The sequence below is a fragment of the Xiphias gladius genome, chromosome 10, assembly GCF_016859285.1.
Source record: "Xiphias gladius isolate SHS-SW01 ecotype Sanya breed wild chromosome 10, ASM1685928v1, whole genome shotgun sequence".
Classification (NCBI taxonomy): domain Eukaryota; kingdom Metazoa; phylum Chordata; class Actinopteri; order Istiophoriformes; family Xiphiidae; genus Xiphias; species Xiphias gladius.
In genome coordinates, this window is record NC_053409.1 from 1084876 (window position 1) to 1097427 (window position 12552).

At 40.1% G+C, this 12552-nt stretch overlaps 1 protein-coding gene across 3 annotated transcripts in view; it reads left to right on the top strand.

Moving 5' to 3' along the window:
• The window catches only part of rragd (ras-related GTP binding D), a 59916-nt gene that overhangs the window by 26102 nt on the left and 21262 nt on the right, over positions 1 to 12552 (top strand). For all 3 annotated transcript variants that reach the window (XM_040137107.1, XM_040137108.1, XM_040137106.1), the window contains exon 5: positions 1219 to 1361. In XM_040137107.1, the coding sequence (XP_039993041.1) occupies positions 1219 to 1361 (143 nt within the window). The remainder of the gene's footprint in view (positions 1 to 1218; positions 1362 to 12552) is intronic.

The window sequence follows — 12552 nt, forward strand, 5'->3', positions numbered from 1 at the left end:
TCATGACAGGTGGCACAGGATCTCGGAGCTCCACATCAGCTTTCCCTGCTCCCTCTGTAGTGGATAGATTCCCAAACAAACCCCTCTCCCCCAGCCTCTCAACCAAGAACTGTCTCAGATCCTCTTTTTTTTGGATTTAATGGCATTTGCAAATTGAACAGGTTAGCACTGAGCATCAAGTCCACTTTATTAAATTTGTTTAGGTGTTATAATGTAGGGTTTCTTGGAAAACTGTCCAAATCAAATTCCACAGTGCCACTCCAGAGACAACTATCATCCAGAAAAATGCAAAAAAAAAAAACATAGGCCTACCAAGCTTACCTGACAAAACATGAGGGATCCTGGATGAACCCCCAGTTTATGTTTTGCCTGGCAAGGGGGAACCTGAGCATATAATAAAATTATTATAAAATAAAATAATAATAAAATGAAAATATAGAAAGAAAGAGAGAAGTGTTTATTTTGAAATTCCATATTAGTCATCTATTTTTTCATCTCTTTATTCACTATGGACTACTGTGGAGGCAGTGTTTGTTTTGAGGATTACTACTGAGGTTCCCTTAATATTACCATATAGTACATTAGAAATTGTCCTGGTAAATGCTTGTTTAATCATCGGGACATTGTGGGGCTGTCTTGGCTGACCTACTTCTTCATGGGGGTCAAGGACCGTTCCTGTGGACTGGCAGATGGGGGCTGTGGTTCTTATATTTAAAAGGGGGGACCGGAAGTTGTGCTCCAATTATCAGGGTATGACACTGCTCAGCTTGTGCCAGGGTGCAAGAAAGTAATCTCAGACGAATGGTCGAGGTTCAGATCTAGGAAGAACAATATGGATTCTGACCAGGGTATGGAAAAATGGGCCAACTCTTTGGCCATGCAAGGTTATGGGAGGGGTCTTGGGATTTGTCCATCTAGTCTACATGTGATTTGTGGACTTGGAGAAGGCTTATGACTGTGTCCCTTGGGGAAGTTTTGTAGGGGGGGTGCACTACAAGAGTATGGAGTACCAGGGCTGTTACTACAAGCCATCCGATCCTTATATAACCAGAGTGTGTCCATATTCCAGGCAGGAAGTCCATCATAATTGAAGGATAGTAAACTCCCTGCATGTAATCTTAGTCATGGGAAACTTGTAATGATCACCTGAAGTTGGCATGGTAAAATTAATGACTTGCACTTCGTTTCTCTTTTCTTTGTGTCTGCCTCTGTTTTCAGAACTCAGGTATTGAGAAAGCCTTCCTGTTTGATGTGGTCAGTAAGATTTCTATTGCCACAGACAGCAGTCCAGTGGACATGCAGACGTATGAACTGTGTTGTGACATGATTGACGTGGTCATTGACATCTCCTGCATCTATGGGTAAGCCAATAGACACTCAACAAAATATAACACCAGCCATGTTTGTTTCCAGCTCAAGAGAATTATAAAAACTTCTGAAATGTCACAAAATACAAACAAATTTTGCAGCTCCACAGAAATGGTGTTGACTTCCTAAATGTCAAAAGAATAAAATACATGACAAAATAGAAGGTCAGTCAAGAATTGATTTATACTGAACAAGTTATTCCTGGTCTTCAGTGCAAGTTAATATTGGTCATATTTTTGCTTTCATATGAAAATGAAGATGAAAACAAAGAAATGCTGTTAGAGACAACACATATCTATTTAATATTCCAGTATACCAATTAAAGTTTATATATTCATGGTGGAAGTGTCAACCTGTTATAAATATCACAGTATGACACTTTCCATCTAATGGTCATTTAATACAGATAGAGAGATGTTCGTAACAACTAATTTCTCTGTCGATTAAACGGTACTTTAAATTTAGTCAACTAGTCTAAAAGTAGGAAAACACTAAAGTTGTCAGAATTTAGCACAATTTAATCAGGAACTAAGCGGGATCACAGCATCTGTGGGTAAACAATGTCATATTGGTTTGCCCAGTGTGGTTAATGTTAGCAGTACTAGCACCAGCAGCCTTCTTTTCTTGCAGGTTCAGTCCACATGCCTGTACTGAATGTGGTTACACATTTCTTCGGTCCAGTGCCAACAGGCCAGTTTATTCTGACCTGGCCTACATACAACCTTATTTTCCTTTTTCTAGATCAAAATACTGCCTAAACAAGCTGGTTTTACAAGATGTCATCTGTCCCACTTTACACCTTGCTGGCTTCCAACATCCGGTCACTAAGGGAGAGGGGGGCTGATGAAAGTGTGGCGTGCGGCTGTGTAACATCTTAGAGTTAACCGACGTTGTACATTAGTTAAATATTGATAATTAATTTAACTGACTAGCATTTCTCTTGCGAACTAGCGAGGGCAGCAACGTTTTATCGTTTAGTCAACTGATCTGGCACATCCCTAGTAGTTGTAACATCCAACTGCCCTTCAAATCTAATTTACAAACAAGGTTTCTCAACCAACATGGCAACATTTTGTGTTGCTAGGTGGCAGCAGGGCACAACGCCATCACCATGGCTCCTGGCTACATCCAATCCCACCAAGCCGTACACCAAAGGCTGCTACCGTACACTATCCACCAAGTACAATCTCATCATGCAGCTAAATAGAGCAGGTTGTAGTTTTAAATAGATGAATGGTTTGCAATCAGACACATTTAATACAGCAAGTTTTGTTAACACTATCATGAACATTGTTCATTCATTCCCACACTGAATAATCAAAGTTTGAAGCTGATCTTGCTGAAATACCATTTCCCTACATTGAGATGTCTGTTCTCTACTGATAATTCAGATACCATAAAACTGTCAAACGGAAAACTGGGGTGCCAAATTGAAAAAGTTGAGCCATCTTACACTCCAATGGCAGTGGCAAAGAACCGTGAGTGTTCACGAGAGTAGCAGCCATGCTCCCCCTCCTTGCTGACAGCAGCTGACCTTGGCGCTGTGTTTACATTGAAAACAATGGCGTCAGCAACAACCACTCACTGTCTGAAAACACCTTTACAAATGATCAAATATATGCAAAATTATTTAGTTTTCCATTGTAGATAAAGTGTAAGACATACAATTTTTATAAGGGTTTTCTACTAACGGCGCATGAAGACAACCCTCACATACGTCTAATTTCAACTGAATTGTGACAGGATAAATACTGTAGATGTATGTGTACTGATGTCTGCACAGTTCACCAGTGGTGAAAGCATCAGAGCCTTGAGATGAGGCAGTAGTTGTTAGAGTAGCTGAAGTATCCTGGAGTGAATTGGCATACTGGATATCATAGTAGTGCAGATTTGAATCTGAAGTATAGCCAAAAACCACATTCTCTACTCTGATCTCCGAGCAGAATATAGAGCAGATCCTCTCCGATCAGCTCTCTATTTTCACTTCAATTATCACTCCAGCTGGGAGTATAATTAGGTCCTAATCTAGATCTGTGTGTTTCTGTAGGCCAGAGTTGATTTACAACCTGAAAAGGGAATTAGTTTGCTCCAGCAGATAACATATGCATTCTTCCATTATCATGAAGGAATCAGGAGACAGCTTCTCAATATTTATCTCATAATCAGTATCAAAGTGAAAATTATCTGTTTTGTGACTATAAAGTGAAGTAGTCCTCATTTTATAACAAATAATGAGGTGCTTAAACTGTACATCTGTTGAAAGCTGCAAAATAATATAATAATTAAATATAATATAAAGTAAATATTAAATATAATTATAACAGAACTGATGTTAGCCATGTTATATTCAACATATAGCTCATATTTTCAGGTGATCAAGAAAATGCACCCCTTTTTTCAGCAGGGATAAAAGTCCAACTAAAATTCTTGTGTCTGCTCGAGCATACATATCTGATCTGTACATTACTTTTGTGTTTCACCAGAGAAGTGTCTCCTGGGAAGTAAGGCTTAAGCATGTTAACATGACATAACTATCTTCCTCCTACACTCAGGAGTGAGGATGTTTTGATCTGTATCAGAAACCTGCTGTTCCACCTCATGTGGGCCCAGAAATCGAGTTGCTAGGGCAGACCCAGGCACTGGCAACAACACAAGCACTTGATCACCGGGATTAAACTGATGCACCACTGCTTTACAGTCAAACCACTTCTTCATGCTGCCCTGGGAGGAGGAGAGATTCTGCCTTGTCAGGGAAGTTGCATTATGCAACCGCACTCTGCACTGTGAAAAAAAGTCCAACACATTAGTTTCAGAGGAGGCACCAGACCTAAACTGTTCCTGTAACACCTTCAATGGGCCACGCACATTGTGACCACACACAAGTTCAGCTTGACTGAACCCAAGTGAATCTTGTTTTGCATCATGTATGGCAAAAAGCATGAATGGCAGACCCTCATCCCAATTAACAGTACTTCTGCAACATGGACTTCAAAGTCTGGTGCCAGTGCTCTAGTGCATCCTGTGACTCTGGATGGTAAGCGCTACTCACTGAGTTTGAAATGCTTAGCAACTCCAGAGTCTGTTTAAAGGTTTTAGACAGGAAGTTTGTACCGTGATCAGTTTGTAACACACATGGCAACCCAAAAGTAGTAAGGAACTTTATTAGTACTCTACTAACAATTGACGCAGTAACTTTCCTTAATGGTATTGCCTTAGGAAACCGAGTTGAAGCACACATCACGGTCTAGTCTACGGTCTAGTCTTTGTAATCAAGGAGGGAAAAATGTCACACTTCACAAAGCTGTTTTTGAGGGTAATAGCAAACTTATCTGCCAACACAGCAGCTTGCTGTGGAGGGAGGGGACAGTAACTCCCGAACGGAAACCATCTAATTTACCAGCCGAACACCAGCGATCAAAAAGAAGCCCTGTCTCCCTTGCAATATCAGAATATGTCCGACTGGGGGTTTTCTTAAGACCCCTGAAATGCTTTCGATAAGCTTCCGGGGTCAACTCATATGCTGGCAGCCTTAGCAACCTTAAGTCTTTCATACACCAGGCTATCTGTAGCAGAAAGTGAAGCGCATCCTGGGCAGTTGTGGCTTAAGAGGTAGAGTGCGTTGTCAACTTACCAGAGGGTCGGTGGTTTGATCAAAATACTGAACCTAAATTGCCCCAGATGTATCATCATTGTATGAATGTGTGTGCATAGAAAACATTGTTTGTATAGAAAAGCTTTGAGTGGTCGATAAGACTAGAAAGGTGCTATATAAGCCATGCTTCCTGAGCTTTACCAGTTAATTTGCACTATAGCAAAATGGCCCACACATCCGGCGGCCATCTTAATGAAGTGGCTATGCATTCAAACGTAGTGAAATAGGTTTCAACCTCAGACTCAGGACTAAAGGAATGTTTTTACTAACATCAAATGCAACTGCAGAGCTAGACGGAGACAACTTACCCGTTCCAGCAAAACCTGAACCCTACTGCAGCTCCAACTGTAGCATTTTAATTGCCATCTCTGCCTCTAATGTCTTCCACTCTGACTCCCTGCGAAGCTAAAATTCCCTCTCCTGCTCCTCTTTTTCAAACTGGAGGCAAGCAAGACAAACTTTCAACTGTGCATCCACCTTAGAACTAGAAGTGGACTCAACAGAAAAAGGATCAAACTGCGGCAGTGTAACTAGTTTTTCCTCTGCCACAACATGTAAACCAGGAGTGAAGCTAACCGGCGGTTGCTAGGGTGGCTCCTCCACCAGAGAAGTGACTCTCAGCCAAAGACACTGCAGCCACACCACCGGCCACAACACCGGAAGGTACAGCAGACACCGGTAAAGGAAGAACCCCTTCATTAACTAGCCCTCCAGTAGAGAAGCTTTCAGTTCCTTTTTAATAAGAGTGCTGGAAACAGGGACACCATAATGCAATTTCACACAGCTGATTCACAGTGGGATTGGCCACGAACTCAGACAACACAAACGCAACCATACTAACTGTGAAGCAAACAAATGAACAACACCTTTAGCCTGCAGTGCCGCTGCTAGGCCAGGCTAACAGGATAGCCCATTCACAAAAACTCACCTGTATACCTGCGGTAGATGTGAGCATGACACGACACGATGACACCCAATGCCATGGCCCGACGACAATGATGCCGGTTTCGGTTTTTCAACAAAATAAATAAAGCAAAATAATAAATCAGTGTCCGATTGACCCGATCTTGGTATTGAAACACACAGCCATAGTACACAAACTCCTACATGGCCCACTGACTGGTCTCCCTCTCTCACTCTTAGTAGATCTCTGGATCAGTCAGTGGAGTCAACTGTGGGTGATTGACTTGCTCCACATGAGGAGGAACAGGAGAGAGGAGAGTAACACATAAACAAACAATCCACGTCACTAGGGCTGTAACAATTACATATATTATATGAGTCTGGATAATATGAACGTAAAGTGCAACTTGACTGGTTGGCGGAGGCATACAACCGCGAGTTGGCAATTGTACTTTGTTTTGAATTATTGCTTTTACTCCTCCATACCTGTCGAATGTGCAAAGACTACTCCTTCTTTTGCAGTCCAGTGTAACACCCACATCACCAATCCATCTGTAACTCCTCTGGTCCATTTTACTGTCTCTTGTGAGCAAGATACTTTCATTATCTTTAAGAGAGTACAATGGCCTCCGACTTACAGTTGCTGAATTCTCATCCAAGCCTCCTTACACTTGACCTAAAACTGTACCAGTGTATGCTGGTTTGCTTGACTTCTTGACAGGAGTACAGAAACAGCTCTCATGCCACTTATAAAGGGACTGGACCAAACGTAACAGCAGCTCTGGCACCCAATTATGCTGAAAAACACAGAAACACAGCAGATGTTTCTGGGGAAACAGTAAAAACAGAGTAATTAGTCAAAGGCTGTTTGGGCACTCTTAAAGTCATCCCTTTCTTATTTGTTGTCTGTGGAATGCACGAACATTTACTGTACATTGCTTTTTCATACAATGTGGCATAATTTCAGTCCACTATATAAGTTACAATAATTTTCATATTCAAGTCATATGGAATAGATTGTAGAGATGGGAAAAATTCCCATGTTTATGACTTGCCAGTGTTCACATCATTGGATGCATAGTTACAGAGTTTGTCTTGTGAGGTTTAAAAATACTGTGAAATGACCATTCAACATTCATTAAACCAAGGTTATTTTATTATGTCAGAGCCTTCGCAGTTATAATTATGACTTTGACGTTAACATGACCACTTCAAGTCAGAAACTGGTAATTATTGTAACTCCCATATGGCATAAATTTAGATTTCTGAATGGAATGTAGTTGTTGTTGAAATCTTTTCTTCAATTGCTTCTGTTTTGTCGCATTTGCTTTTTTTCAGGGGTTTGAGCTTCTCAGTCACCATAGAAGATGGTGTCTAGTCCTGCACATGTGTAGACAGAATCAAAGAAATAAGGCTATAGTGGAAAGGGTTCATCTACAAAATTTTGGTGATGTGGGCTGGGAACACACAGGCATTTAATAGAACCATAGAACCACCCAAACTTAATTCTGAATGACTTGTGGTCACGATGCCTGCCCCAGACCAGGTGATCCTTGTTTGACCTATATATATTGTCCAGATAATAGAGGGCTGTGTGTGTGTTTGTGTGTGTGTGATTTACCATTGGCATCACAGCTGGGGGTTTTAACTGAACTAGGCCACACTTGGCCTGAAGTGAGTGAATATTTAACTTATCACAGCTGTTTTGGGGAATGTGAGGCCGGGGGCACAAACAGGATCCCTCCTAATTTCAATTTTTGGTCCTGGATGAAGGGGGATGCCAGATCTCTGTGGATTATGTTCTCTTTGTGAACACACAACACTCATTTAACCGAAACTGTCTGCTTAATTAACCCCCCATGGTGTCTACACTCACCTGTGTCCAGAACTTGTTCAGCATTAATAAGTGTGGAAACATTGAAAGGAACAGTTGGACCTGCACATAAATCAGTAGATTGTATTGCAGAAGGTTACCGTCATTATTGTGACAAAACATTGTGAGATATTATGCTTAATTAGAGACTTTAGTGAACAGAGTCTTTTTTCACCTCATTAAATTAATTAGCTCCTGTGATGTGAGAAACCTGGCATGCTACACATTTGGAAAGCTCAAATGTCACTAAAAATATTCCTTGGCCAACAAATGGAGCCAACTCTTTTGTCAGTGAAATGCAATTATTTCTTCTTTTTTTTTCACTACAAAGATAAATTCACATTTCACCAAACTGACATTAGCTGTGCATATTTCTATTCTTTGGCTCGCGGAATCACGTCTAGGCTAATGGCCATGACAACATGAGATTAAGTGAGAGTGAGCATTTAATTCATTTTTATAATTACATTTAATCCGGCATCTGTTGCATAGAGATGCTTTTTTTCCCCTCATATTTCTACTGTATGATGTGTTTGTTGCCAGCAATGCCTCAGGTACAGATATAAGCAATTCATAATTAATAGAAGCTCAGCTTGGTGCTGTCTGTTTTCCCTTGTGAAGTGGGGATTGATGCCTGCTGTAAAAATAATTCCCTGTGTAACTATTATAGTTCTTCACAGCTACTTAGACACGTTTCATGAAATTTATTCAATTTCCCCAAACTGTTATCATGAGTTTCCAAAACCTGTTAAAGAAAAAGAAAGCATTCTGCTGAAAATCTTATCATTCAGGTAAATACTACAACTAGAAATGGTTCACAAACACCTTATCGCCCTGAATACCCATCACATGTTGGTAAGAACACTACCTCAAAAGTAAATGAATCCTTGAATCTCCTGTTCAGTGTGCTGATGGAACCCCTTTAGTCCTGAGATCAGCTGCAATAAATTTTCGCTTTTACAAAAGTGACCAGCAACAGTGACCGTGCATGCATCATGTCCCGTTCAATGTACTGACTCAAACTCTAGATGCAGCAGTGATGCAATTGATGGCGAAATGAACCCCGAAAACATGCTGGTACCACCCTCTCTGACTCAAAGCCTCAAAAGAGGAACAATGGCATGTTGTGGGAAAGTTGAAAACAGGATAAACTTTGCGTAAATGTCCTCTGACACATGGGAGAGACAACCTGGAGGCAACCAATAATACCTATTAAATGTCTGTAAAATAGAAGCACAGAGTTGTTTTTCTACTCCACTCAACCATGTAAAAGTACAACTAGATGGAAAACCCGCTCATCATTGTCAGTGGCCTACGGATTCTTTAAAATATAACTTCAAGGAGTTAGCAGGGCTTCAATAAGAGAAACGATGCATGGAACTGCTTCATTGGGGAAATTATCTACTTCACTGTATGGCAGTATAGTCTCAGTGTGAGAAAAATACCTCTCCATTTGGAGCTGAGTATGTACTGCAAAATTACGCACTCAATACTAAACATGCCCACAAGCTTCAAGCTTGAGAGATACAAGAGAGAGCCTCCCTTTTTGTAACTGTATGTGAATGCTCCGGTAGTGCTTAAACTTTCATGGGTTGATGTTCCCTTCCAGTGATGCTGCATTCAAGTTCATCCCAAAGTTTTCGCATTGGACTGCCTTGACGAGGAGAACGTTTACTGTATGTTCTTTCACCTGAATGTTCCTTGAATCATTTCTGACACCGTGAAGGACAGAATCATCTTGTTGAAAGTAAACATCGTTTCCTAGGAAGTACATCATGACCATGGATGGATGAACCTGTCCTGATACAGTTTTACAGTGTACTGTGGCATTAAAGTACCCTTGCACATAAGTAATGCAGCTAAAACGTTGATTCACCCAGATTACAAAAAACATTTTTCTCAACATTTTCTGCCACCACTTTAATACAGTGGAGATGAGAATTTAGTTTGTGGCACCCCGAGCATTTAAAACCTACATTTTAAAATATTCAGCAGCAACATCTTTTTCCCAAAACAATGTCCCCAGCCTATGTGATGTGATAGTCATTCATGTCTCACATGTCTATGTGTCTACTCTTTGGTTTCAATCTATAGACTGGCTGTTTAACAGCCCGGGTTTTACTTTTGCTTTGCACATGTAATGAGAACCAGAAGTGTATTTTTATGCTTCAAGTCTATTTTCTTCAGACTTACCCCTAATGTCTACTGGTTACAGCTGTGCTGCTCCGCAGCTCTATCCCACTACTGTCATGCATTCATTGTCCAGTGAAGTCAAATTATCTTCCAGTAGTCTTTCTCTTAGCAGAGACGTTTCCAGTGTTTTATTAAAGTTGTTTAGCCCAGATATTTTGTGTTTTAGAAAAAATGTTGGAAATTATGTCAAGTATGTCCATGAAGACAAAGTCAGTAACTACTGAAATATATTTTTCATTTTATGACATTTATCAATAAATATCGTATATAGACATTTATATACATTCAAGAGTGGATTTTAGGCTTCAGAGATTAATGCTTCAGAGATCAAAGCCTTCACAAAAAAGCCAAGTCAGGCCATCTTATCAGACCACATCTAGTGTCCGATATTAGCTCATTATGATAAATCATTACCGGTGTTTATGTCAGTGGGTCACAGTGGGTGTATGGAGCAAAGGCAGGGAAAACCCAAACAGAGACACGCAGGTAGGCCGGCAGGCAGGCAGGCAGGCAGTTACAGTGAAGTGATTTTATTTGAAGATGAGGTGAAAACAAAAGATTATAAACTCATTTATACGTATCACTGCCAAAGGTACTTCAACTAATTACTGAGTAACGGGTCTGAATACTTATGTCAATGTTATATTTCAGTTTTTGCTTTTTTAATACATTTTCAAAAATATCTAGAATTCTTTGCTTTGTCACTTTGGTCTATTGAGTGCAGATTGATGAGGGAAAAAAATGAATTTAAACATTTTTGGCATTAGGCTGAAACATAACAAAATGTGAAAAAAGGTGAAGGGGTCGGAATACTTACTGAATGCACTGTACTCAGTTTGAAAAGAGTGAAATTAGGCATTCTAATGTGAGATTTACCTAAATTGAAACCAAGTGACTTTATCTACATGGACGGGTCTTTATCTACCTGGGCGGGCTGCCCAAGTAGAGCCTATGGATGGGAAACACTGGTACTACTTGGGAAATAGTGACCGCTGTTCACAGCGACGTCTGTGGTTTATCCAGAGTAACAGGACAACGTTTGTGGAAAGAGATGTTGTTAAAACTGAGGCATATCTGTCCATAAGCGTGTGAGATGGATGGCTGCAAAACGCACCTGAAACACATCCAGTGTTGATAGGGTACAAGAGGAACAATGTTTCTGGAAGTAGATGTTGCTTTTGAATTATTAAAATGTTAATTTCAAAGCACCACAAACTAAATTCTCTTCACTTCTGTTGTGGTTGAGGAAAAAATCTTGAAACCTAGACAAAGAAAATACCTTTTTGGATCGAAAGACTCTTTTAATACCTCTAAAGTATTATCATCATTATTATTATCAGTATTATCATTATCATACATCAGCCTGTACAGCTGCAGCTGTGGATGATGGGTTTATGGTCTCATGTTTTTCACGTACCACTGTGAGTGCACCATTGCAGTTATTTGCAGTTGCTTTTTTATTTTATGGTAACAAGTAAAAATAAACCAGATGTGGGCAGGATGTGAGTAAAATAAACAGGAGAAAGGATTTTATTTCAGCCATGTGCTATTAAACATCAGCCTAGTTAAGAATACTAAGTAAAATAACAATTTGAACTCAATGTAGCCTTTGTATTTGATTAGGAGCCACACTGCTGGTCTTAGATTAACGGGTCAGGTCAGGTCCAGAAATAATGTAGATACAATATACTGTATCAGTGGGTAAAAGTATGCTTGACCTGAACTCTGCATGGCTGTGGCTGGTTTACAAAACTCAACCCGTGCAGGACTTTTCAGAGTACCCAGGTTCTCGCACTTTTTATTTCTTTGACTGTGTGGAAATGGGATGTTTTGACATCACAGATGATGAACACTGGCCTTAAAACGTGAGTCTTACAGTTAAAACATGTGACTAATGTAGCTGTTAGAAGACTTAAGTGTGGATTACAAGTGTTGGCTAACTGGTCAATGCCCATGAATAATATATTTCTCAGAATTTTAGGCAATGTGTGTTCATGAAAAAAAATACGAGTAATAACATTGAGTATTTATTCCCCTCCCCCTACCGCTGAAAAGTTGAACATGTGGAAAATATTTCTTAAGGTATAACCCTACATTCGTGCAACCATTGCACTCCTATACCTTTGGACGATTTACCTTCACTCCAAGGACCCTAGGGTCCCTCATCTCGTCAAGGTTCTTGGATGTTCTGGCCATGCAGTGGTTCAAGTAACAAAGTCCCCACTGAAGTCAAAACAGCAGAGTCACTGCACATCTTCCACCACAGACTGAAAATCACCTTTTTAGTCTACACCTAAACATGCCGAAAAAGCCACAAACACACAACGGTAAGCAATTTTAGTTCAGCACTGTACACTCTGGTTTTTTGGTTTTTGTTTTTGCTTGAAAAGGGACATGCTTACATTTATTGGTAACATCTGTCTCTTCTTCATATGGACTTTATATGCAATGTAATGTAATTTTGTCACAATCAAAAGGAGATGGGTAAATGGAATTGCTGCCACTAATGTGCAACGTATACTATACAGATGGAATGGTAGTACCCAGATTTATTTTTTTCTGG